The following is a 27,984-nucleotide window of genomic DNA, read 5'->3' as shown; positions in this document are numbered from 1 at the left end:
ATTTCTACTAACGTCAACTGACTTTATGTCAAAAAAGTTCACAAAATAGGGATGAAGAGTGGACGACCCTGTGTCTCCCGTCTCCCGTCTTGTGGAAATGAAAGAGCTGGTCAGACAGTAAAAGCGTTCGCTGAGTGACTGGGAGTCAAATCTTCAATTTTTGTAAAAAAAAGTAAGAGGGCGAAGCACTACACAGTAGCGTTTTTGTTTTTTTTTTTGTTTTCCTTCAGTCCCTTTTTAACAATCATCTCAAGATGTAACTCCGAAGCCCCTGGACTGGAAGCTACTGTAGATGCAGGGGAACCGTCCCGCTGCATGCCATAAAACACCTCCCTGGGGAGTGACAGGGCACGAGCAGTCACAGCCCAGCAGCCGCACCGTCACCGCGACCACCGCTTCGCCACACAGACAGGCGGAGAGGGGGGGAACCGGGCGCCGCCGCCCGACGCCGACGAGTCTGCCCTCAGGTTTCATCCTGCCGCTGAAGGCACAGTGTCCAGACTCAACAATACACAGGAAAGGAAAGAAAAAAACAGAAGGAATGTTTGCAGAGAGTGATGATACAAAATAGCAGCTGATAAAATTAAGCTTAGGCTATCTGGAGTGATTCACTGTTTTCCACAAATATACAGAGTATAAAAACAGACCAAAAAAATAATAATATTAGGGCAGTGAGAGGCTGTTTTTACAGGCAAAATAGTTTGAAATGCTTTCTTAAAGTGAAAAAACAAAACAAAAACAAAAACAAAAAAATTCTTAAACGGAAAGGTAACAGGGCTGGAAATACATTGGCAAGGAGAGTGCTTTAATATCAGTGACAAGCTACAAATAAAAAGCAATTAATCTAAAACCTTACTCTGCATTTTCACTTTCAATTGTTATAAAGGAAATTGCCTTGGATTAAATGCCCCCATATATTATAAATATCCATTTTAGCCAAATGTTGCATTGACCCACGTCTGAGCCACCCATGAGGCCGGTTACTGGAAGTGCTTCAGAGACACTTGTCTACATTCTTATTCATAATACTCATATGGAAAAAGATTTATGCAGTTCAATCAAACATATCACTACTGCAGCGACTCTTGAAATGTATTTGCTAGAACCAGGTTATCAATTTGGGCAGCACTTTATGTGAGAACCTAAAACAGAAAGAAAAACACCTACAAAGGCAGTTCAGATAGATAAAAACAATAAATAAAAATAAATGAATTCCCTTCAACATTTCACTTTGTCTCTTATCTACTTTTAAAATGTTTGTTAGTTTTCAGGAGAGCATCCCTAAGTCTTTGAAATGAAAGACTTGGTTTTCTTCATATACTTCTTTTATAATAAAAAAACAAGTCCATCTGTGACAGAATTACTTCATTAAATTGTCTGCGGTTTCTTCAGACAACACACATTTCCCTTTACTTTTTTTTTTTGTTTGTTTGTTCTGCAAAAGAATCACCAGCAGACGGCGCTCGTGATAAACGTAGTCAATCCAAATCCAATGAAAATCTTGGAAACAGGCTGACCTATAAAAACACAGACAGGCCCAAGAGCCAGTCCACAAATTCTGATCCCTCGCCCAGTCCTTTTTGAAGCAGAGGTCACGGGATCTTCACGCAAACACCTGCATCTTGCCATTGGCCTCTGGAATTTGAGTAATTTGGGTTTGGGCCGGGACGGCGACCGCCGGACTGGGTGTGGAATCTGACCAATCTGAGACGCAGTGCGGGGAGGGACTCGACCAGTGCTCGGGAGACTCCGGGGAGGGGGTCAGGTAGGGGTGCTCGCTCGGCAAGTGAAGGTAATGCTTGGGCGTGGCGTCTAGTGCGGAAGAGTAGCTGTGCTGGGAGGGAGGGGTGGGGTAATCCTCCTTCACCGCGGCGCTGCCGCTCGGCTGGGGGGGCAGAGCCGGGGCGGGCTGGGCCGCCGGCGTGGCCGTCGGTGCGGGCTGAGCGGGAGGCTGGGGCTGAGCGGGCGGCTGAGGCATCTGCTGCTGCTGCTGCTGGAAGAAGGTGGGTGGGGGCTGCGATGTTTGGGGTGTGGGTGGGGTGGAGGTGCCCATGCGAGCCATGTTTTGCTGGTTGGTGATGCTGTGATTGATCAGCTGCTGCTGCTGCTGCTGCTGCTGCTCGGCGATGGAGGGCAGCTTGACGGGGCTGATGGTTGGGGTGGAGGTCACGGGAGTGGGCTGCAGCATCGGATTACGGTAGATCTGCTGGTGCATCAGCATGCTCTGCTGCTGCATGGCCGGGCTCTGGGGGTGCATGCCGGCCTGGCTATTCTGCACAATATTCACTACTTGCTGGCCGCACTGGGAGGAGGGGGGCATCCGGTTGTGCCAGTCAAAGGGAACACTAACAGGACTGACCATGCCCATGTTGAGCCCCATTTGGCCTGAACTCAGCACATAGCTGTGGCTGACATCTGAAGCCATCGGAGCACGCCCCTGCAAAGACATTCCTCCAGCCCCCAGGTCACTGAGTTGAGCTAGAGACACGGCGAAGGGGCCGCCGCCCTCCAACATGTTAGTGTGCACCATTGGGGTGTTCGGGACCGACATGGAGGAGTGGAAAAGCCCTGGTGACTGCATGGCCACCGGAGAAGTGGGGTTGGTGATGTAGCCAGCGTTGCTGGCTCCCCCGTGGGGCGAGTCCAGTGAGTCGACCGGGGACAGAGTAACTGAGCTCTCCAGTAAGGCACTCTGCATGTCCAGGGTCAGCTTCTTATTCCGGGCCTTCACTGACTCTTTCAGACTGGTCACATGTTGTCCTCCGAGGCCAGACCCCTTGGCACCGGGCCGACGGTTCTTCTTGCCCTGGGGAGTGTTCTTCAGGCTGGGGAGGAAGGCACTCGGAGGGCACATGAGTGGAGACAGGGTGTGTCCCCCGGTGAGGTGGTGTCCGGCCCCGCCGTGGCCCTGGGGACTCCGCACTGTGTTGTACTCGTCGAGAAGCTGCACGATGTCGTGATGCATGCGCTCCTGAGCAATGTCTCTTGGCAACCTGTCCATGTGGTCTGTGATTTCTCGGTTTGCAAAATGAGCCAGCAGTACCTTGACGGCCTCGCAGCTGCCCTCACGGGCCGCAAGGAAGAGCGGAGTTTCCTCCTGCAAGAAGTGGCAGAAAACTCCTGTTAGATGCAACCAAAGCTATTTCCATGGAAGCAATTCTGATGTACAAGAACCATCTTAGGCCTACCTTAAGATCTTGCATGTCTTTGTTTGCTCCGTTCTTCAGCAAGGCAACAGTGGCGTCAACGTTGTTAACAGCAGCAGCCCAGTGCAGGGCAGATTTACCTGAAAGAAGCAAAAAAGCAATGAGCACACACGCCGGACATGTCCGTGCAGGATGCTGATGTGAGCGGCAGATGAATCACACTCACCCAGTTCATCAACTGAATTCACGTCAGCATGACAGGTGATCAGCTCCTCTACCATTCCCTCGACTGCCAGCCGTGCAGCAAGGATCAGAGCAGTGGAGCCATCGTACATACGAGAGTCAAGATCTGTTGCTCGATTCCGAATCAGAATCTAAAAGGATGGAAAAGGATGAATTTAATATATTGATTTTTTGTAGACATAGAATGATCAGTGCATTGCTAATGTTGATAAACCGTCTGGTTACCTGGAAGACACCCTGTGCGTCAGCAGCCACTGCGGCGTGTAGAGGGGTGCGCCCTGTGTTGTCCTGAGCATTGGCGTCTGCTCCAGCGTCCAGCAGCCTCTTGGCAGCGTCTGCACGGGCGTAGCGAGCAGCCAGGTGGAGCGCCGTCTCCCCGGTGCGGTCCGTTTGGGCCGCGAGCGACGCACCCTGATAGATCAGGTCGGAGATGATGTTGGCAGAGCACTCCTCGTTCTCCTCCTCCTCCGTCACTTCAGGCTCTAAGCCGCCTCCACAGAATGACGCCAGCATCAACGGAGTAAAACCATCTAGAAGAAGATAAAAACAGACATGAGTCAGACCGATAAATGAAGTAAACCGATAAAAGTATGCATGAATCACAGGCAGGACGATTTTACTGAAGACTTCAGTGTTACTGACCCGGGCCTCGAACGTTAACATCCATACAGTCGCTTTCAAACTCTCCTTGAGGAGGAGTGAGGGCCATGGTTGGTGGAACGCGGATATCTGCTGCTGCAAGATGGTGCTGTGTCCACTGTCTGCAGTCCACAGCGTCTTCACTGTCTGAGAGCATGCTGGGCTCTTCAACCTGAAATTAACAAGACAAATTCAGTTTACATTCAAATAAAAAAAAAGCTATGTGCATTCATGCTTTGGAGGATGTGTAAAGGACGTTATGCAGCTGACCTTGAGTCTTTTGGCTTCTGGGCAATCTGAGTCCATCCACTGCTCACAGTGATCTCCAAGGAGTGATTCCTCCACAGTCTTTGGCATATGTCTGTTTAGAGATGAATGCATTTAAATCTAAAGTCCAACTCCAAATTGCACTGTAAGGACCACTCAGTCAGAACATATCACTGAGAGTTATCGTTCACATGGCCATGACTTACTTCATGCCCAAAGCGTCCTGGCCCACAGGTTCTCTGCGGTTTTTGTTGCTGCTGGGCTCCTTCTTGAGGAAGAAGCCCTCAGGGAACCAAAGGGTGCTGTGTTCTCGCTTTCTACGTGCAATCAGCATCCCGATCACAAGTATGACCAAGAGGAAGAGTGAAGCGATCCCCACCATCATCAACTTGCCCCATGGTGGTATTACAATCTCGTCATGTATGATTCTTTCACCTGCGGTCAGAGGACACAGCGCCGTCACATACGTGCACTTTTCGAGTGTCGGCGGTCTTCTTCGTGTTTTTGAAATATCCCCACTCACCACGGACTTCTTTGAGAGGGTAAGGGAAGCGAAGCATTTCCACTGCTGACAGTGCGCCCAGGTAGTCTGCAGCACTGAAAGCTGAAGGGAAACAACCCTCTGAGCCCTGAGAGCACAGACGGTTATCTATTTCCAGGTAAACTATGGAGCTGTGAGGAAAAGTGAAGAAGCAGGCGTTTAGTGTTGTGCACAATTTACAAAAAAAAAGCTTTGACTGATTTCAACTGTGTGCCTGACTAACCCAATGATCTCCTGCTGATGCTGCAACTCGCGCTTGAGGCGTGCCTCTCTGCGCCTGTAAGGGCGGATCATCGCTTCGCCGTTGCGGTCCTGCCTGAAGCGCAGTGAAGTGTGTAGGATGGCGCTTAACTTCTGGAGAAAAGCCGTGCTGGTGCGGAGGAGCTCCTCCGGAGGCAGCAGGACGACCAAGACCAACACGCCGTCCGCAATGTCCTCCGGGACTTTCTCTGCGCAGTCCAGGCCGTCCCAGCCGCACTCCTCTGTGTTGCAGCCCTGGTCGCACTGTCCGTCGGCGTAGTGGTCAATGCAGTAGGTTTCATATATTGGACTGGAAATAACAGGAAACAGAATGATGAATCAACATTTTCTAAGACCATTGAAAATGAAGGAGAATTCACTTAACAGAGAACTCAAACTCACTTGCAAACTTTCTCCTTGGTCCTGCAGTCGAAGTTGTCATACAGACAGTGAGCGTTGTTGCAGGACTCATCGCACTGGCTGTTGTTAAACGCGCGCCAGCAGCGAGGATCTGCACAGTTGGCCCACGGATTCACCGCCAGAGAGCAGTCGCCGCCGTCCCAGCGGCAGGCGAACGTGTTGCATTCCTTGTCGCAAACGCTGTCGTTGGCTTTGCCGCGACAGTCTGCCAAAGGGCACGACGGCGTCTGGGGCTCCACCGCGCTCTGCTCACAGCGTTTCCCCGTCCAGCCACTGGAACACTGGCAGTGAAAGAATGGGAAGCTGGTCTCCTCTGTGCACAGTCCCCCGTTCCGGCAGGGCTGGGAGGAGCAGCCTTCATTGCTGCGGTGCTGACACTGGGGTCCGCCATAGCCTGGCAGGCATGTGCAGCGAGCCCCTCTTGTAGTGAGAGCACAGCTCCCTCCATTATAGCAGGACAGCTCCCGGCAGGACATGCTCCTTTCACAGTTCGGCCCGGTATAACCCTAAAAGAGGAGTCGTCGTTCATGAACTTGATCACTGAAAACACAGCGAAGGAGACTCTAAGCTGTTTAAATGAATTTACACTTACAAGCTGACATGTGCAGGTGTAGCCCATGCCTGAGCTGCTGGTCAGAGAGCAAGCTCCTCCATTCTGACACGGCTGAGACTCACACACACTGAATCTGCTCTGACACCTTCGGCCTGAAAAGAAGAAGAAAATGACATTTCTATGATGAATATCTGCAAATGGAAAAGAATATTTTACTCAAAAAGGATGAAAAGTGACACTATATCGGTGTCTCACCTGTGAAGCCTGGTTTGCAGACACACTGGTAGTCGTTGGGCAACTGGATGCAGTCGAGACTGTTGGAGGGACTGCAGGGGTTGGAGAGACACTCGTTTATGTCGCCCTCACACCGTTCTCCGGTGAAACCAGGAGGGCAATTGCAGCGGTAGCCGCCGACTCTGTCCACACAGGTGCCATTATTCAGGCACTTGGGAGTAGCACTGCGCAGCCTCATGGGTGGAGCGCAGTCATCTTCATTGATCTCGCAGAGAACTCCTTTAAATGATAAAAATACCATAATCAGTGGATTCATTATATTATGTACTGTTTACAAGGAGCTGAATATATCTATAGCAATAAGAAGAGGTTTCGTGTCAATGTGCTGACGTACCTAGAGTGCCAGGTGGGCAGGAACAGATGTAATGTCCGACCAAATCAATGCAAGTGCCTCCATTCTGGCATGGGTGAGACTGGCACTCATTGATTTCTATCTCACAGTTTTGCCCAGTATAGCCTGGCATACACTGTAACGATGAGAAGAAGACAATATTAAAATCTTCACCAGTGAAGCACAGAGCTAAATAAAAGGAAAATCACTTGAAATCAGAAAAAAAAAGACACAAAGCGCTCAGACTCACGTCACACTGGTAACCTCCCACATATCCCCTGCAGGTGGCACCATTGCGACAAGGTTTGTCCTCGCAGTGGTCCACTTGATTCTCGCAGTAGCTTCCAGTGTAGTCGGAGGGACATTTGCAGTAGTGGGTATTTCCTGTGTTGACACAGTGACCCCCGTGGTGGCATAGTTCATCTGTCTGGAGGCCTGATCGGAAAGATTCAGGAGAAAGTTTAACTTCAGCTCTTATTTGCAGCACAGATTCAGACCGTATCAAGAAAATGTCATCTCCGTACCTCTTTGGCGAGCCGCTGTCTCACAGGAGACTCTTGGGATGTCACAGTAACGTCCAGACCAGCCATTTGTGCAATCACAGATAAAGGAGGCATCCTTCTGGCGACAGCGTCCTCCATTTTGGCATGGAGATGAGCGTCGACACCAATCCACTGGCGTCTAAGGATAAATAGACGCATTTTAGAATTTATAGTAAAAAACACAAAAGCAAGAGGAATGAAATCCTTTCAAACAGCATTTGTGAGTTAATGTACCTGGCATCGGTTGCCAGTGTAGCCCCTGGGGCAGGAGCAGCGGAAGGACTCCAGGGCATCCTGACATATGCCCCCATTGAGGCAAGGCTGGGAATCACACTCGTTGACTTCATACTGGCAGTGGGAGCCAGTGAAGCCCGAGCGGCACGTGCAGGAGTAGCCATTGATTTTATCGGTGCACGTCCCTCCATTGAAGCAAGAGCTACAGAAATCAGGAAAAATATGATTATTTCTTGAAAAATACTTTAAAAACAATTGAAGTAGATTGATAAAGTGCAACATCAATGCATACACACCTCTCAGTGCAATCGGGGATGTTGGTTTCACAGTGGATGCCAGTGAAGCCGGGCCTACAGGTACATGTGTAGGAGTTGACATAATCGGTGCATGTTCCTCCATTTTTGCAGGGAGAACTTTGGCATTCATTGATCTCCAAAGCACAGCGGGGCCCTGTGAAGCCTGGCAGGCAGCTACAGTGGTAAGAATTCACCCCATCTGTGCAGGAACCTCCGCTGAGGCAGGGATCTGACAGCACAACAGAAGACTTTGATCAGAAACAGTAAACACACATGGATCTTGAATGCTTCTGACGGTGGCAGACACTTCGTTTCACGCAGCGCACAAAGTTGAAACGATCACTCACTTGGACTACAGTCATTGATGTCTGTTTCGCAGGTTAGCCCGGTATATCCTGCTCTACAGGAGCACACGAATCCTCCGAGAGTGTTCGAGCAGGTCCCACGGTTTTTGCAGGGATTTGAGATACATTCATTCACATCTATGTTGCACAACTGACCTGAGGAACACAAAAGAAGGACACAATGAGCTCCCAATGACAATTTGATCTTTCAGCCTCCAAGAAGATTATTGCACAAACAAAACGAGCCGGATTTGACTTGAGTAGCAGAATTTACTAACCTTGCCACCCTGCCTGGCAGTTACACTGATAGCCCAGGTAATCTGGCGTGTGTGTGCACACAGCATGATTGGCGCAGGGGTTAGGAGAGCAAGGCGTGAGGACCTCAGCACATGTGGGTCCACTGTAAGGGAGCTCACACAGGCACGTGAAGCTGGCCACGCCATCCACACAAGTGCCCTTATTCAGACAGGGGCTGGACGCACATTCGTTGATGTTCACTTGGCAGAGGTTACCTTTCAAAGGAGAAAAGAGCTAAAATTAGTAGCAGAAATAATAGTGGTAAGTGTGACATTTGTTTCAGAAACTTGTGAATGCTTCTGGCTTTTGCACTGCACCACTAGGGGGAAACAGTTGCATTTAAACAAATGAAAGGTAAAAGCAGAGGGATATTTAAGAGGGTTTCTTTAGAAGACTGGAAATATTTAGTCACCACATCACATGAATCTCTTTTAAAAACTTAGGGTTTCTGAAATGATTGTGTATTTGTCTGCTGTTCTGGGCTCTCACCTCTGAAGCCTTGGCGACACTTGCAGGTGAAACCGTTGAGCTGGTCGATGCACGTGCCAGCGTTCTGACAGGGACTGGGCAAACAGTCATTCCTGTCCAGGTCGCAGTTCTTCCCCACCCAACCAGGCTCACAGTCACAGCGATAGCTGCAGATAAAGAAGTGCAATCAATGTGACAAGAACATCACAAGTTCAAACCTGCACAATGGCAAGTTTTTCTGTGGTTTTACTTCATTTAAAATGCCAAAAAAAGCTGTGTTCATACCCGTTAATGTCATCCCTGCACGAGCCGTGCACACACGGGCTGCTGCCGCACTCATCCACCTGCGAGTAGCAGTAGGGTGGCTTGAAGCCCTCAGGACACTGGCAGTGGAAGCCGTTCTCCTCGTCCACACACGTTCCTCCGTTTCTGCACGGGCTGGACGCACATTCGTCTATTTCCACGTTACATTTGGGACCTGACCGGAGAGAAGTTGGGCATATTCATGAGCTCATGTGGACAGATCTTTGCTATGAAATTATTCATTGTTTTTAGATTTATCAGCATTGCTTACCAGTGAAGCCAGGCTTACAAACACAGTCATAGCGGTTGATGCCATCTTTGCAGATGCCGTAATCACATGGGTTACTGGCACAGTCGTCATAGTTGATCTCACAGTTTGTGCCTGCGTTGACAAATATTGTGAATTTAAGGATCAGGAAAAACTTCAGTACGCATTAGTACGTGTTATTTTCATGGACATGGGCCTTTTCCCTCTTACCTGAGGTTCCGTGTTGACACTGACAGATGTACTTGTTGACCAGGTCCACACACTTGCCCCCGTTCTGACAGGGGTTGCTGTGGCACTCGTTCAGCTGATTCTCACAGCGATAGCCGGTGTAGCCGGCGTCGCAGTTACAAGTGTAACTCGCGATTCCATCGATGCAAGTGCCGTGATGGCACGGGTCGGGCTGACAGTTGTTGATATTGCTTTCGCAAAGGGTCCCTTCGTAACCTTGGAACGAGAAAAGAAGGAAAGAAAAACCGAGGTTACTAAACATTGGGTTTCCATTTTCATATTTGTGCTCGTTAAATTAGTCAAGAAAAAGTACCTAAATTTGTACATTTACATCTGACATTTTGGTGAACTACACTTTTCTCTGCATAAAAGTTTCAGCACGTTCGGGTTTTAACCGCCGCGGTTACTCTGTCGGCATGTCTCGCGAGCAACTGTTGGTTTGTGTGGTATGTGTGTAGCGCAACGCTGACTTGGGCAAAGCAGTAAAGAAGGGCCCTACACAGGCCTCCCAGTCTTGCTTTTGTTCTCGGGGGCGGAGAGAACAATGGACTGCGCCACGTCAAACAGGGCCACTTCACTCAACAGAAGGGGCCACAAACACAAGGAATACCAAGCAGCTGGCCACTGAAACAATGAAGCAGGCTCCTCCGCAGGCATCGGTCCAAACAAACATGCGAAACACTGAAATATACATGCAGATGCATTATAAGTACAGCTTTTTCTGAAAAATTCTACACATCGTATCTGGTTCTTGTTTTCAAATGATGGACATGACCGAATGTGAAGGAATGAAAGTTAAGACGCAGCATAAGGTGTTGTATGGGGGTATAAAAGATGAACAGATGTCGGGGTGATGACCAAGGGTCTTTTCTTGGCAACTGCTGGTCCTCAGTGACCCCATGATCCTGAGAGCCGATGAGGGAAAGAGGGGGATTAGGGGCCTCAAGTCGGTCTGCTTGGCCAGCAGACGTCCACAGAAAAAGTTCACCCCCCAAAAAAAACGCTGAATGTTTAACAAAGACCACAACAAGTGTTTAAGGCTCATCTGTTATCCTGTCTGGGGAGACGTCTTGAGCCTTTTACTGTCTGACAAATACCAATACATACAGGAGCTCTTACCTTCGGCACAGCGGCACTCGAACCCGTTGGGCCTGTCGTAGCATTTCGCCCCATTCTGGCAAGGCGTGCTGGCGCACTCATCTATGTCGATTTGACACATGGTGCCAGTAAACCCTGGGACATACAAACATAGAGGTCAAGGGTCAGAATGAAGGTCCAGTGGAAGGGCCCAAGCTGAGGTCAAAGGGCATTTTCTGCTCCTCTTAGAAGGGCAGAGGTCCCTGGCTAGGTTGGTAATGGTTAGGGTAGGGTTTGAGCTTGTCTCGACTGGTTAAGGACATTTTATCCTGTGCACTTGGACGCTGACATGGCCGCTCCAAAACGCCATGGAAAGCCTGCAATGACCTTGATAATGTCGTACAAGTTTTGATCAACTTTCAAGTTGGACCAGCCTGAAATTAGGAAGGGTAAAGAAGGTTCTGGATGGGAAAGTGCTGTTCAAGAAACACTGGCTTACAACAGGTGGTTTTTGTTTCTGTAGAGCACACAGAACCAATGCTGCACTGGAAGATGTGTGACGCATGTAAATGTATGTGAGAAGCCTGTCAATAGTAATAATAATAATAATAATTATAATAATAATAATAATAATAATAATAATAATAATAATAATAATAATAATAGTTTTTAAAAAAGCATGCAGGGTTTAAATCTTTGAGAAAAAGAGCAGGCCTGAAGTGACTGGGCACGGTGCCCAGACGGGTGAATTGGTGCATTGGTAGCACACTGCTCAGTTGATTAACAGTGTCAGGATGGTCTGTGTGTTGGTGCTTGGGCTGCTTAAAGGGGGGGCTTGGAGGAGACGGTGGGATTGTTTTCTCTTTTGGGGACCCCCCCCCCCCCCCCCCCCCCCCCCTCCACTGCCTGCATCAGCTCCACCGGCTCAATAGCTAGATGGGGGTTGGAGGGGGGACGTCTGTCCCAGATGTAAATTGCGGACCTGGAAAAGAATCTCATTAGCAGGACTGCTGTCCCCCTCCCCATCAGCAACAAGGCAGGATGAGGGAGACTGCTGTCCCTTCCACATTCCACAGAGGAGGGAAGCGGGGGTCACAATAGTGTCTTTGTTCAGGCAAGAGGATAGGCAGCTTTGGGGCTTGCCTTTTTATATGAGTGGTGGCTCTAAACACCAGCAAGCAGAAGTAGTGAGGCTGACCCTCCCTCTCCCGGTTCGGGGACATTTAAACTTAGGCTTCATAGTTTTACTGCTCTTATCACTAAACTAGTTGCTAACAGACAGTGAAAATATGAAAGCTGCAAAGGAATAAAAAGATGTGAGGAAAAAAAAAAAAACCTACCTGGCTGGCAGGTGCATGTGAAGCCATTGACCATGTCTCGACAGATGCCGTCATTCACACACGGGTTGCTCTCACAGTCGTCTACGTCAATCTCACAGTAAGTTCCCATGTAGCCTGGAAGAAGACACAATTTCATCTTTAACTCGTGCTTTTTATTTTTTTTTTTTTTTCGCATAAGATCACATTTAGCTTTTGTACGTCGATTCAAGCTGGGAAGGTCTGCAAATGTGTGCAACTGTTCAGTGGGAAAAGGGTCTGTGGGAAACTTTTCCCATGTGTGGGTTTTGTTCACTGGTCTCTGCTGAACCACAAGTTGGAATAAAAGATCCCTGGAGCATCTCCAGTGTTCCCACTCAACTGACCCGATCATCACACCCTACTGTCCATGGAGCATCGCCCCTCCCTGAGTCAGTGTCCCATTCAGCAGATGCATGTTATACATTCTGTGTGAGCAAACTATGGAGGGTTCCCTCATTGAGGTGAAACCAAATGTGAATCAGAAGGTTTCCCCTGGGGAGAGGCTAGCGTGGAATCAGAAATAATCAGCAGCTCCACATGAGCTTTGCCAGGCTGACTGATGATGAGGAGGGTGAAGAGGAAGGGTCTGTCTCTGGAAATGAAGCGGGAGGGGGGGGAGAGGCTCTGGGAAAAAGCCTCTTTCCCTCTCTGTGTGTATGAGGGGTGCAAAGTGGAGCACAGAGGGGCCCTATTGTTCCGCTCCATTCCCACCACTCTTCCACTCATTAGTATTCACAGCACACTCCTCCCCCTAACTGTTCACCCTCTCTCACATCCAGTCCTATAGACCCGACTCCCAGCTCTAATTTGTATAGCTCCCAAAACCCCAGGTTGCATGTAGGACTGTGTGTGAGAGTTTCACTGTCTTTTTGTTACCGAGTGTCCAAACTATCACTTACTCCAAACTATTGCCCTGTCTGGCTGTACAGTGAGCAGAGAATGGAGAGGTGCCTTCAATACCCAAAGTCAGTGGGAATGAATTACATAATAGTCTGCGCTGATGGTGAATATGGCGGCCTTTCAGATAAAGAGTCTTTTAAAGGCCAAGTGAAAGTGTTCGTCGATTCTGTCTGTTGGTTTTGGATTGTTCAGCCCATGAATGACATAAAGTCGAACTTGAAGCTTTTACTGGAAACACAACAATACAAAGTCCTGTTAGACTCAGAGGTGTGTTTTGGCTCATACTGAAAAATAATGATGCTTGAGCATCAAAGTAGTGTAATGGAAAAAAAGAGAGAAAATATTCTTGAAGGAATTTGATTTTTCAAAGAGCGGTCTGCAACCTGCAGCTGTGTGTAGAGCCACACGGCACGACAACCACAATCGGACAAATAACTAAAACCACAAGAAGTGAGGAAAAAGATGCAAAAACAGCTGTAAAACCCAAAATGACTAAAATTTCTGAAATTAAAAAAAGCTTAGAAATTGGGAAAACATGCAAAACTGTTTAAAAACGGAAAAAAATGGTTAAAACAGTTAATAATATAATTAAAAAGGCTGAAAAGGAAAGGTGAAACAGGAACAAAAACTGAAAACAAAAGTAAGACGTTTTCCACCTTGAATTATAAATGAAACTTCATAAATTAAACTTAATTTATAACATTTCATAAATGTAACACAAGATACAGTTTTTTTTTTTATGTACATATATCAAAATTCTATTTGAAACTTCATAAGCTGTGTAAGTCCTGATAAAGGTGCAATGGAAAGTCACAAAATCGACTTTTATAACTATAAAAATTACAGACTTCTGGGCTACACAAAAATCAGACTATAAGCTTGTACTTTATTTTCAGAAAAACCTCTTCTTAGGGTTGATAAACCCTTTTTCCTTTGGGAAATTACTATTCTAAAGTTTGTAAAACACCTCAATTTCAAAAAGCAATGTTGACTCATGTCAAACAAAAATTTAATTTTCCTACTTCATAATGTTGTAAAGATTTATATTTAAAGATATATATAAAGAATAAATAGCGGTGAAACGTCTGAATACCTGGCATGCAAATGCAAGTAAACTCTCCAATGCGATCCAGGCAAGTGGCGTCGTTCTGGCAGGGCATGGACAGGCATTCGTTGATGTCAATCTCACAGCGTGGGCCAGCATATCCGCGGCCGCACTGACACTCGAAGGAACCCTCCGTGTTCACACATTTCCCAAAGTGCTCACATGGATTTGCACCTGTTGAAAGACGGTTAAAGCATCAGCAAAGCAGAACTCACATGACCACGGTACTGCTAAGCTTCTCAGAAAATACCACACTTACCAATGGAACACTCGTCCATGTCCTGATTGCAGGCACCTCCCACAAAACCAGCGGGGCAAGTGCAGATGGCCCGGCCATTGAGGGGGTTCGTGTCACACACTGCCCCTTCGTTGCAGGGGTTACTCACACAGGCATCGTCGAGGTGGCACAGCAAACCTGACGTAAAATTGCAGGAAGGTGTTACTTAATTTCGCCAGCCAGGATTTAAGCGAGACAGAGAGTGTGTCTGACAGCTCCTCTTACCAGTCTTCCCAACTGGACACGCGCAGAAGAAGGACGCGACTCGGTCGTGGCATGTGGCGCCATTGAAGCAAACAGCGATCGCGCAGTCATCGATGTTTTCGCTGCAGTCGTCTCCCGTCCAACCGTTCACGCAGACGCAGGTGTGGCCACCGATGGTGTTGAAGCAAGTGCCGCCGTTATGGCAGGCGTTGGGCTGCATGAGACACTCATTGACGTCCTCGGCGCAGTATTGTCCTGTTGTAAAGAGGGAAACATTGGCTCACACATACTTCATTTGATGTCTTTAATATCTTTTCAAGGCTAATTTTAAGGGCTGTACCTGTCCACTCTGGCGGGCACTGGCAGTTGTATGTATTCACTCCATCGACACATATTCCTCCATTCATACACTTGTGGCCTGGACAGTCATCCACGTTATTCTCACAGTTGTGTCCCTCAAAGCCTGAGAAAAATTGAAAGATACAATGAATTACGATGCATGTGCAACCTGTGAGTTTAATAAACATTCAGCAGGCCTTGTTTGTGACCCGAAACGGCTCTACTCCAAACCCCGAAGCTATATTTCCCACACTTGAGACTGTGTGGGGCGACGTAGTAAAAAGGTTCAGAGGGTGTCTGACTGTTTACATCTTCATACGATGGTTCCCACACGATGCCAGCAACAGCCGTGACTCCTGCCTGCTTCAGAGGTCTGCACTTCCCTCGGTGTTTGCTTGTTTTATAATCTCTCACAGTTTCAATGACTTCCTCTCTGGCAGGAGCCATTTCCTGTCAGCTCCCCAGTGGGAAAGCAGAAGGCCCATAAAGTGAATTCCTTCTGTTGTGAAGAGAGCGGAGTGGAGTGTAGGCAGGCCACCGCTTAAACTCCCACCATCTCATCTCCCTTCAGTAACTATTAATAGCAGACAGGAAGTTGACCTAAGGCAAAGGGGAGAAAAATCCCAGCAGCAGTTCTATCACCTACGTCATGAGACTCCGGTGAGTTCACTATACTCAGTCTTGTGTTTGTGTGTGTATTGCCATCAGAGAGCCACGTATTCTACCTGGTAAGCAAGCGCATTCGTAGGAATGGTCGCTCGTCTGTCGGCAGGTGCCCCCGTTGAGGCACTGCGACGGGGCGCAGGGCAGGGTGGACACCTCGCACGTGCGACCGCTGTATCCAGGCGGGCACTGGCAGCGGAAGGACCCGTGGGTGTTTATGCACAGGCCGCCATTGAGGCACGCGCCGGGCTTGCGGCACTCGTCAATGTCATTTCTGCAGTTCTTCCCCTGAAAGCCAGGTGGGCAGGAGCAGTTGTAGTGGTTATTCCAGTTGACGCAGCGGGCGCCGTTGGCACACGGGGTGGTGGCACAAGCATCAATGAGGGAGCAGTCCTGGCCTGGAGAGAAAAACACATAACTGTGTTCAGTTCTGAAAATTTTCTCATTTGATTTCTTTCTTTTTTTCTTTCTTTTTTTTTTTTTTTGACACATACCTCTGAACCCTCTCTGGCACACACAGGTATACTGCGGGATGCCATTGATCACTTGGCTTTTGCAGGCTGCTCCATTTAGACATGGCGATCGATGACAGGGATCCAGGTACTGACAGAGAGGACCAATGAACCCGGGCCGGCATCTGGACAAGCAAATTTACACACACATACACACACATTAAGATGCTGAATGAAAGGGATAAATATTGAAGATGGAGATGATAAATATTGTAAAATGTAATGCGATTTCCCTCACACTGGGTTTAGCATTAAGGGAACAGCGCCAAGCTTATTCCTCCTGCGTCCAAAAATAAAGGATTATTGCTAGAGTTTACATCAAAAGTACAAAACTCATGCAATCCACTGTAAAAATATGACCAACAAATATCCAAAAACAGACATAAAATATTGAAATAAAGACTATCCCTTTCCACATTTCCAGCTGGACATTTTCTCTGTCTCTGCTCACATTCCAACAATTCAGCTTTTTTTCCCCCCCCCCACACCTCTATTCCCATATATGAAAATGGAAAAGGAACACGCCCAGAGACAGCAGCCTGGAAACTCAGCAATTGCCAACAATTTCAAACATGAAGAAAAGCAAGGAGAGCACACGGCACACACAAATCAAATGACAGAAGCAGATGTGGTATTTGAATGAAATAACCTATTCTCTTCCCAAACCCTTCATTCTGATGCAACAGCTGGGTTTTTGACCACAGTTTCTCCACATCTTTGTTTTTCAATCATTCCTTCAACGTGACTTTAAGGGAATGGAAGGATTCACAAATTACATCCCTGTATGTATGTTTTCATAAAATGTGCTGTTTTAAATGTGCAGTGACTCTGACTACTGTGCTGACGATGCCAGATGACCTGAAATATGCCCGAACACCTTGACGGATGCAGATGGAGGAGCGAAAGTTGTCCTCCTCAGCTTTGGCTCTGCCTGCTGAGCAGACGCTGTGTAAGGCCGACCTAAACGCGCTCTACAAAGACCATGAGGTAAATATATAAACAGGGCTCCCGATAGTTTAGTTGACCCGGGAGTTTAGACGAGGTTGGAGGGCTGGTAACTCTACACCCAAGCGGAGCCCTTGGCTGGGGACAAGGCCCCTCTTCAAACAGAGCGTTTGATGCTGACGGCGAGGCAGTGACAGCTGGGTTCTGGCCCGCCCTTGGGCTCTGTCTTTTCTTTCATTGGCGAGGAACCCCTGGGCAGGAGCAACAATAGGTTCTCATCTGTTTTCTTTTACAACAGCATGTTCGCTACACTATCGTCGGTTCATTTTTTCACTGTTTCAAAACACACGAAACTGTGGGCTTAAATCAAGAACACTAGCGATGCACCTCCTCCGTCAGGATAGATCCTGAATCGAGGTGTTCACTGAAATAAGCAGTATTTTTTTTCCTTTCTTGACTGTTCTGCTCTAGTTGAGAAACACTGAAGGTTTCTCAGTTTTGTTTGACTTTTTTTTTTTTTTTTAATAGCTTTACAAAGAAATGGAGGCACCATGGGGATTGGCCTGAATGAACTCACAAGTATCCAAAAGAATGTATTTTTACATACAGAACATACTGTGGTACTTTTGAAAAAAATGTTTGCTTTACTTCAAAAATTCAACAGCTTGTTGATTTATAAAAGTAACGGTCTAATAAGAACTGTCAGATGGGGGGGGGGTTGCCTTGTTTCACTCTGTAAGGTCAGACTGTGAGACGTTTTTTAGGAAGTTTAAGTGAAGCTGCACTGAAGCGTCCATGTTCAGACGGAGAGTCTGGACAGATGCTGCAGCTCCTCTCTGACGCACCCCTGAACGCCAGCTTGGCTTTCCACCTTCCAGCTCCCTCCCCTCACGCGCTGAGAGGTCAGAGGTCAGAGGTCCTCTGTCTGATTGTGATGATAATGTCACTCAGGCTGCAGGGTGGGGCTGCTCTTCCATAGAGAACGTCTTTAGAGGTTCAAACCAACCGTGGTGAAGACAAGGGGAGACGATAGTGGCACGGATGAGCTAGAACATCATGTCTTCCTTCCTGTAATTCCAGATCCTGTAGTCTGACGACAAAGCATTTACTTCTAGCGCACAACTTCTGTTGCCCCAGCAACCTCACAGACAAGCAAGCAAGCCTGACACCCAACCAATCACCCACAACCCCACCCTGGGTCCCCATGGCTATTTGTCATGGCTTGGCTGGGTTTATTTAGAGGCAAATTAACTATGTCTGGAATCTGGGGTGTCACTAAAAAATGAAACACAAATGTGGCACAAAGAGGCTTTGAAAAGACCGATTGTTTAGACAACGTAAAAATAACACATAGACTGACAGTCAGAGTCTTCTGGATTCACTCGGAACTGTTTGACTGCTGAAGACTGAAATGCTAAAATCCTGAACTGCTGTTCTCCATGAACAATCCTTCCTTTCTGTGCACAAAAAACAACTTAACTACTTACTCGTAGAAGCACTGCCTGTTTCAGTGTAAGCCGATATGGAAAATAAAATGTTAGACTAATGGAACAAAGGTGTGTTCAGCAATTAGTGCGTGTGTGTGTGGGGGGGGACGGAGTGTAACAACAACAATGGCAGTAATGCAAGATAAATATTTCGTCTTTCCTCGCGAATCTGCAGAGAACTATGCAGCCAAAACACACATTCTTTTGTCTAGACCTGAGTCAGTGCCAACATGCTACTCCCATAACACACACATCCGAGTGCTATCAGCAGGCTGTGAGAGACATGTAACTTTGTCCTGGCCCACCTGACAGCCTCCTTATCGGGCTCTTTATAGCCTTGTGGATTCTGCTGCCGGGGAGTTCAGTGGGGCAAGATTTGTGTCTCACCCTTGGCCAAAGTTTTTGTTTGTGGCGGATGTGAGCGGCAGGTGCAGGCTGCTAGTTGCGCAATGGCTCCGTGACTCATACTTAGTGCTGACTTCTGACCTTTGAGGAAGAGGCTACAGCAGATGAGGAGGAGGTCTTTGAGTGCAACGGGCGGATGGCCGGAGCGTGTAATCTCACCGTGTCAACACATATGAGGGCTTTTGCCAGCTGCAGTTCTGACGCCGTGCATCTGTCCAAATCCGTCAGTGCAACCCTGTGTGTCTGGCTGTTACCTCTCCTGCCAGACTTTAAGCCAAAACAACTGCGCTGTTTTGCCCATGGGACTTGCCTACTTAACACACACACACACACATATACACACACACACACACTCGGACTATTTCCCATTTCTCAACAGATGAAACCAACTCTTACGAATGCATGCATTATCTCTTCATCTTACATCACGCACATTCAAGAATGTTATGCAAAAGGCACCACTGCAAGAAGCAAACGCATGCAACAATCACTACACACCCAAACACGAAGGAAAGTGACTTACAACCGGCCTCAGCCTTGAGGAACATGAATGCATAAAAGAGAGGATCCACTGAGGAAATTACAAAAGAGGGAGAAAAGAAATGTCAACTTTGTCAGAGGAGGCAGAGTGCAAAACATTGAAACATAATATCACATCAACCTGCTTCGACTTCCCAGGTGTGTTTTTTTTTTTCCCTAAAAGCTTTATCAGACTAAGACTATTTGATTTATGTAAGTGAGTTCTGTCCCTCATACTTGTGTAACACAATGCCAGTTTTCCTGCTTTCTGGGTCACTGAAGCAGGGTAACCTGAGCTCATCCTCTTCTATACAATAGCTGCTACTCTGCCAGAGGTCAGAGGGCGGCTCACCTGTGAACAAAGAGGCTGTAATCTCTGACACGGTTCATACACACAGTCATGCTCCGCAAAGCGACAAGTATAAAGCAGCCTTCTTATCACAGAGGAGATTTCCTCAGAGAAATGGAAAGAAACAACAACAACAGCAAAAGCTATTCATGTAGGGAAGAAGTTATCCTTTTCCTTTTTTTTAAATTGATTTTAATGAATCAAACTATTAATCAAAAACAAATATCCTTCACCTGATGTGACTGCAAATACATTTTTCAGCTATATCTGAAGGCTTTACCTTAAATATTTGATTTTGTCAGCACAGTCTTGTGTTTAACCAACCCCCCTCCCCTTCCACAAGCAAGCAGGAACTAGCTCCTCTCCTTTACGAGGGCCCATACTGACACCACACTGCCAACAGGAGCCCATCCACGCACCCACCAACACACACACACACACACACACTCCCCCTCCTTCCAGCAGCCTCCTCTGCTCTGCTCTCTTCAGCTTGGCTCTCTCGTTCTCAGCAAAGATCCAGATTGGGGGTTGGGGGAATGTTTTGTGGCCCAAATAAAAGAGCTAAAGTAGTCAGAACTTCTTTGTATGAAAGTGTTGGGGGGAGGGCTGGGGGGGCAGTGACCCAAACAGCTAGTCTTTCAGGCCTGGCCTGTAGCCTGGCAACAGTAACCCATGGAGAGACAGAGCCAGGGAGAGAAAAAAGGGGGTGATGAGAGACAGGGTTTCATAAGGACAGTTGGAGCCCTTCAGAGGACAGATACCCCAACATAAACAGGTAGCTCCGACCACCCCGCTGGAGGTGTTCAGTCAGGTATTTAAGTACATTAGTATTTCCCAGGGGAGATGTGTGCATCGCAATTTAAAGGAAAGGGTTTGTTTCAACAAAGAACACACAGAAAACTCCACAAATCTTCCAGAAAATCCGAGGACATCCACATTAAAAATCGGTCTGTACGGATATTTGACATACTCCTGACGCTAAGCAGAGGAGGATCTGACTGAATGTTTGGGACAGCTGTTAGTGAATCCTTCCTGCTCCCGATAGCCTCTCAATGGTCAGGTCTACTTGTAAAATGATATAAATCCAAAATTCCTAGGAAATGCCAGACGTTTCCTTGGCAGGGAAGACTGCACTGACAGGCTGCACCAGGAGAGAGAAAAAAAAGTGGTCGAGTTGCTATGAGCAGAGTAATAACTCCATGAGAGGAGCTCCAGAGAAATTCAGTTTTAATACTTCATACATTGTCTGTATAAATTAGCTCCTAGTGTCAGTTTTAGAGGAGTATAAGCTCACATTGTTCACATAGCGGAGCTTTTGCCCATAACCACATTGCATGAATCCGAGGGTCGAGGTCTTTCAAAGCATTCTCTACTGAACTTAACCACAAAACCCCACCCAACCACCTAAACTGAACCAGATTTCTGTAAAACTTTGAAATTGAAAAGACTACATCCTTAGCATGAAACGTCCACTGCGACTGCCAGTGTTTTGTTGCGATTTAGTCTTTGCAAAATACACAATGTCACAAAAGGTATTTTTAACTTACTAACAGCTTGCAGGGGAATTCACTTTATGGCAACCACTTTTTTTACAGTGTGAACTTGAGGTACAGCTGGTAAACCACACCTCACATGTAGAAAACTTTCAGGCAAACTGATGGAAACCAAAACCTCCTCTCAAATGGCTCCACTTCCCAAATGATGGCGTTTTAGGCACTGACAAAAGTTCTTAATTAAAGCAAATGAGAACAGCCAGACGATGTATGTTATCTAAATCTCTGTCACCCAAAGCAGTACTAGAGATTGCTAAGAAGCAAATATGTCCATCAAATTCTCAGAAAATGCAAACGTCAGTCATTACTTGACAAATACAAGTTAGAAAAAAACATTTTTCAAATTAAGTATGAATCATCCTGTTGTCGTCTGAAAGAGAAGGGAGGATGGGAAATGTTGTTGGCAGACATCAGTTTTTCCAAAGCAGCATCCATGAATGTTTCTTCAGAAGAAATTGTCTCCCCAAAGAGAGCAATTTCAGGGAATGAAACCTCAGAGCTGGACTTATCTCCATAAGAACATGTCTCAGACATACATCAGCACACGCACATTCCAGCCGGATGTTCTGTTGCCAACTCTCAGTAACAGTAAAACTGTAATAATTGTTTCTCAGCGAGTGATGTGTGTGGGAGTGTGCAAGTTTCCTTTTCGCCTTTCCAGACTCAACTTCAAAGTCACGAAGGATGAGGCCAAATAAGCACATTAGGCTAGAAGTGAGTCAGAAAAAAAAAAAAAAAAAATTAAGATGCAACATGAAAACACATGCGAGCGTGGAGGCTGGGGTACATGGAGTAAGCTCCTTAAGCTTCTCTGATAAGGCAGGATGTGCGTATAGCAGGGAGGTCAGAAGGCACCACTTCCTCTGACAGGGCCTGGGAACCACGACTCCCAGTCTTTAACCGTGACCCAGAGAGAGGATGGGACAACAAACCTAAATCGTCATCTGTAGTAGTGTAATCTTTATAGAGGATAGCACACGTCTCACCGTGGATGTGAAAACTGCCTCATGGAAAAAGTGGGTTTGCTGTGCATGTGCGCTTCTGGACAATGGCTCCATCAGCCTGTCAAGGCACCATGAGTGATGTGTGCTATACGTTCTCTCACAAAATTGCAAAGTAACTAATTGCACATCAAACAAGCCATTCCAGACATCCAATCGTCGGTGAGCCCCGGCTGACAGTATTGTTATAAAGGCATTCCTGAAGGGGCTAACGGGGTGAATGGATCGGAGCAGAGACAATAACCTGAAAGCACCAGAGGGAGAGGAAGAGTCTTACTAAGCATTCCTTTCTAATCCACCATAAAGATGCGAAAGAAAACACAAGCCCTGAGGTGCCCTGAACTAAGCCAACAATATAATCTGTCTGTTTGCTATGGTCTGTCTGCAAATATGTGATTTGGCACGTGTGCATATTTCAAGTAAATTGTGTTTCTTGATAATGAATCGCAACCTGCGTTTGAAAGATATGTAAATACCCAATTAGAAAAGCTGGATGTTTTAATGTTTCAAATAATTAAAAAAAAAAAAAAAAAAAAGTAAAAATAGATGATTGTTTTCCTTCAACGTGGGCTTTGTCTATTTTCAAAGGAGAAGAGAAGTGAGCAGAAATTAGACTGATAATACTCCACGCTGGCCGTGAGGTCTGCTCCCACTCAAAGTCAGAGATGTCCTCTTTCATCATGTTTAAAGAGGCTGGGAGTAGCTACAGGGTCAAAACATAACACCCACAATTCAAATGCTTACGCTGCTACTGAGGCCAAGGGCAAGGCATTTGTAACATGACAAGGGAACGCTGGACTCATTCAAGAGTTTGGGAATTGCAGAGAAAGCTCACACTTATTGCAATTAATCTCAGCAGATCTCAGAGGAAAGAAGTGGCTGTAATCTGAGGTCTGCCACTGTGCTGGATGACGGAGGATGAGCTGGGACAGCCCGATGGGGGAGAAAGAGCAGACCCGGTAGCTGCTGCACGGTGAGAGAAGCAACATGTGCTGGAGGGACTGTGGGCTACCGGCTTCATTCCTCCACAAGCTTGTCTCTCACAGTATGGGGGCGACTGACTGCTCAATGGCAGCACCTGGCCCTATGCTTTCCTTTTGTCAAGATCTGACTTCACTGGATTACCATCACAACATCCACCAGCTGTCCTATATGCAACCCACCCCTCCGCCCACTCCTCCTCTCCCTCCTACCCAGCCTGCTCCTACCCATTCCCTACCCCCAGCCCGATCCTTCCAGCTGGATCCTCTCTGAATGACACCCTCTCAATCTGCCTAATTATCTCTCCTCTGGCCACGCCGCCGCGGCCCTCTCCACGCAGGGCATTCTGCTCACAGGGTGGAGCTGAGGGGACCAAAGGCTCTTCAACTGGACTTCCTGACTGCTCACCTAGAAGAGTGCACTTTCTATGACACCAACAACCCTTCACTGTCAAGTTCAAAACTGTGGGTCAGAGGAAGACCACAAAAAAAAAAAAAGATCTCAAAGAGAAAAGGGCAAACGACTATGTCGACAAAAACCTGTCATTGCTTCTTAAGTTTATATATCAATTATCACGTGATGTTTTTAAGAACTGTCACATAAAACATACAAACAGTCCTTTGGGTGAAGAACAAAGGAGACAGTGGCATTTGACCAACCTCCAACACCAAGCTTCAATCTGCAGTTAGATTTTTTTTTTTCCCCCAATATCTGTTTTGTATACAGGAGGCGCCTGTGCATACCTTTAGCAGTATTTTATGAAAACTGTATACACGCAGTCATGTTGCATCTTATTTACCCCTCTTAGCAGTTTCAGTCATCAGTATTGTTAATAGTACTTTGGGAGCAGGGTCATAAGAAGCCTTTATGCTCAGAGGCCTGTGCATGTTGAAACTGCAGTGGATGGAAATTACAAGCCAAAAAAGCCAGGGGATACATTGCTATCTGGGACGCCAACAATGGCACCTGTCATGCAACCACTAATACTGTCACTTGAGCATCTTTTCTCAGAAAAGTAAAAGTAAATAACCCCAAAACTGGAGAACAATCATGAAATTCATACTCCTGAAATGTGTTTTGGGTTTTTTTTCGAACAGGTTTCATTTCTAGATGGTTTTCTACAAGTTTCACATTAGTTTTTTCAAACACAGCAGAATGCATTTGGATATGGGGTTTTGTTTTCATCTACTCTGTATTTCCCTCTCTCTGCTCTGGCCCTCCGTCTCTCCCTCCCCACTCTCTAATCGATGGTGCCGTGTTACAGCCAGGTATCTGGTGGAAGAAAGGATCTTTTCTGCTGTTTTGGATCTCCTGTTTCCGCCGGCTCCCAGGGGAAGGGGTGGGGAGGTTACACTACTCATACGACTGGTCTGACCGCTCTCATGCGGCCACGCTCCGCTCCGCTGCTCGGCCCCGGTTTGGGACTCTACTCTCTGTCTTCGCTGTGTTGTGTGACATTCGATGGCCTTCTCCATTAGAAATCCTCTGCCTTTGCACTTAACTGCTCCTTTTTTTCTCTTGGCACTGAGCCAGCATGGCATGTGCCCAACTATAACACCCCGGACGAGACGTACGCACACATATATGAACAGAGCAAAAAACAACGAGATGAACAAAAGAGGTGCTGGGATGGAAAGACTGAAAAATTCCCATGTGATGACACTCAAGAACTTTGCAAAACATTGGTGGTGTTTGTTAAATACCACTCACAGTGGGGGATTTGTTTAATCACAAAGCAAGACATGCTAAAAAATCTGAACGGATAAAATTATACAACTCAGTCGTACACAATCAGTCCAGCTGCAGCAAATGATTGAAAACATGTGGGTGGTGGTTACTTGTTTCATGAGCAGTTAAGTTAAACATTGGCTCACGTAAAAGCTCCTACTGACGGTATGACTTTGCAGGAGTGCAGTCAAAATGATTTCATTGCACACACGTATTTGTGCATCAAGGTGCAGGCAGAATTGGCACAACTTTTAACATGCAAACTGCTCGCTGAATAAAACATTCACTGATTTGGAGAGCTGGCACCCAAGGGGATTTTGTTCTGTGGTCAACTGTATCTCCTCCATCTGAAATGCAGGCATGTTTCCTAAACTAAAGGGGTTTTTTGAGAGGGCAAATAAGCCCCAGGCAAGACACTGGAGGCTATTTAACTTGAGCATTGTAATGGGTTCCCACACAACAACCCCCTCCAGCGCCACCATACCAGTTTGAAAAAAACAAAAGCCTTATCATGATTAGAAGATGCAGAGGCCCAAAATGGCAGCCGCAGCTCGTGAACAAAGGCAAGCCATCAAAAAAAAAATGTTTTTCAAAGCTTTGAAATGGAAAGGAAAAAAAAAAAAAAGAAAAATGACTGAAAGAAACTCAATCACAGACTGAGGCAGAGTGCAGAGCTGTGATTTAGGGAAGACAAAGTTTTTTAACAGGTGCAAGCCATGGCTGAGGGAGGAAAAAAAAACAGTTGGAGACTTGTTGATACTCATCTGTAGAGAACTAATAAGCCTGTCTGGTCTCTCGCCACTTTATTACCACATCATAAATGAACAGACAACAGGATATAATCAAAACAAATTTACTACACTGTAGAAAACCGAGTGCCTCAGTGGAAACAAGCCTCTGAAAGCCACATGAGAAATAATAATGTGCTAAATCAATTTACCCCAAAAGCCTACACCCTTTGTTTCATTGTTTTCTAAAAGTATACTTTTAGAAGTGTTAAGGCAGGGAAAAGCAAAAGTTAAAAAAAAAAACTTTGCTGAGAGGAAAGTTTGGTCCAAATCCCGGGACATCTTTGAACTTACGTGCATCGAGAGTTGGACTCTGAGCATGTTCCTCCATTTTCACACGGTCTGTACTTATCCAGGCAGCGGAACCCTGTGGGAATTCAACAACTGTTAGAAAACCTTCACATGCTCACACTGGACTTTTTCCACCTAAACTTTAACGACAACTAAAATAAATTCTACACATTTTTTTTAAATCACTTTCTGGCCCTAATCCTCAAAGGGACATGGTTTATATCAACTGGCTGGTATGATGTGGAGATAACGGAGCCTGTCGCAGGCACACCCGCATGTTTGCTGTTTACTTAGTCGAGGTCAGATAAACTTTTGTTTCCTCGATAAAGACGCAGGCTGACATTATCAAACACACTCAATCATCCTACCTGACAGTGAAAGCCCAAATATTTACACCACCACAAATCAATTCTTTCATTCATTAATATTTTTGATGTGTTTTCAGTTTTCATTGTATTTAAATAGTCATTCAATCCCTCTATACTTTGGGTTTAGTGGAACTCAGTGCCATCGCACCTTTCTGCACGGAATAAAACCATCATCCCACAGTCTGCAGGTGTTATTTCCTGGACAATGGTGTCAGATTTATACTTAACGACTTGATGATCCAAATAACACGTGATGCGCGAATTCTTCCACTATCATCTGTTGCGCTTCAGTGACTCCAGCCCTCATTGGGAAAGTTAGATCTATAACACTGGATTTTTTTTTTTTTTTCAAACTACCAAAGAGATATAGAGAACATGAGTCTGGGAAGAAAATTCAAAGGTGATGCAAAAAACGAAACCTCCGTGATCGTGACTTTTTAATTGGAGTCGGTGGGACTGTCCGGACATGTCCATGCGTCCATGTGGATGAGCTGCATGAGGACAGAGCGAGACGCGCCGGAGGGACTCACCTTCACAAATGTGCATAAACAGTAAGCATGAGAAAATAATCCATGGAATATTCCCTTCCATTTCGGTGGAAAAGTTTCCAGCGTTTCAAGTTGGTCTTTTAGTAGGAATACATCCTTTGTTGAGTTCACGTGAAAATGAAGGCTCCAAGATCGATGGGGGTTTTCTCATAAAGTCAGCCGTGAGGCGCAGCGTTCCGTCCCAGTCCCGTATTATCCTCCGCAGCTCGGCCACGGCTGCTGTGATTCTCCTCTCGCCTCCTAAAACTTTTGAAAAAGTTCGTCTTCCAGATCCCAGATCCCGGCGTCTGCTGTTACTCCGCCTCCCAGCCCTCTCCCTCCCTTTCTCTACCCCACTACCCCCCCCCCCCTCTCTCTCTCTCTCTTTCTCTTTCTCTCTCTCTCACACACACACACACACACACACACACACACACACACACACACACACACACACACACACACACACGCACACAGATATTAAATATATTGACCATCACTTCCTATCTAAACTTCATAAGGAAAATCTGTGCAGGTCTGCAAGCAGTAAAGAAACACAAACTGAAAAATAAATTTTTTTCATCCACAACAGATTTGTCAGAATGAATCCAATTTCAAACAACTGCATTTTCCAAATAAGTTGTGATCCATTACAGCAAAAACATCAACCACATGAGACAGTTGTAGAAACTGGGAGTTCTGTTGAATGCAACATGCAGGGTGAGATTAAACCCAATAATTAATCAACATCAAAAGTCAGACTGAGTTTTGTTGTTAATTTCTACTGCACATGCATCAAACCACTGTCTCACTTGGCCTCCCAGAGTGCAACTATGCATTCACTCAAAACAAAAAAATATAAAAAAAGGAAAATGCAGTACTATTTGACCCAATAGAATTATGTAATGAGAAATAATCACCTAAAAAATGTGCAGTATACATACACTGAAAAC

General features: G+C 46.4%; 1 protein-coding gene across 1 annotated transcript; it reads right to left on the bottom strand.

The window, feature by feature from the left end:
- Positions 1-234: 234 nt before the first annotated feature.
- Positions 235-27,284, bottom strand: notch3 (notch receptor 3). Its single transcript, XM_030090470.1, has 33 exons — positions 27,035-27,284; positions 26,140-26,212; positions 16,072-16,214; positions 15,640-15,975; positions 14,916-15,038; positions 14,597-14,830; positions 14,354-14,509; positions 14,083-14,268; positions 12,072-12,185; positions 10,774-10,887; positions 9,637-9,870; positions 9,430-9,540; positions 9,141-9,333; positions 8,877-9,022; positions 8,369-8,602; positions 8,094-8,246; positions 7,747-7,975; positions 7,451-7,652; positions 7,199-7,355; positions 6,925-7,109; positions 6,678-6,810; positions 6,305-6,562; positions 6,089-6,201; positions 5,479-6,002; positions 5,060-5,386; positions 4,819-4,967; positions 4,502-4,730; positions 4,299-4,389; positions 4,032-4,200; positions 3,615-3,919; positions 3,373-3,520; positions 3,189-3,286; positions 235-3,097 (listed from the first exon to the last, which is right to left on the bottom strand). The coding sequence occupies exons 1-33, from the start codon at positions 27,093-27,095 to the stop codon at positions 1,604-1,606; spliced, it is 7,422 nt and encodes a 2,473-aa protein (XP_029946330.1). The 5' UTR covers positions 27,096-27,284; the 3' UTR covers positions 235-1,603.
- Positions 27,285-27,984: the final 700 nt, after the last annotated feature.

Source organism: Salarias fasciatus, chromosome 4 (genome assembly GCF_902148845.1).
Source record: "Salarias fasciatus chromosome 4, fSalaFa1.1, whole genome shotgun sequence".
Lineage (NCBI taxonomy): Eukaryota > Metazoa > Chordata > Actinopteri > Blenniiformes > Blenniidae > Salarias > Salarias fasciatus.
Note: the sequence above shows the minus strand (reverse complement) of the source record. Positions and strands in the feature narration are given on the sequence as shown.

What these genes read in the sequence shown, in the direction of transcription:
- notch3 (XM_030090470.1), bottom strand. Translation starts at nt 27,095, where the DNA reads ATGGAAGGGAATATTCCATGGATTATTTTCTCATGCTTACTGTTTATG. An exon ending in GAGTCCAACTCTCGATGCAC is followed by an intron (nt 16,215 to 26,139) that starts GTAAGTTCAAAG and finishes TTGCTTGTCCAG; the next exon opens with ATGCCGGCCCGGGTTCATTG. An exon ending in CGAATGCGCTTGCTTACCAG is followed by an intron (nt 15,039 to 15,639) that starts GTAGAATACGTG and finishes AATTTTTCTCAG; the next exon opens with GCTTTGAGGGACACAACTGT.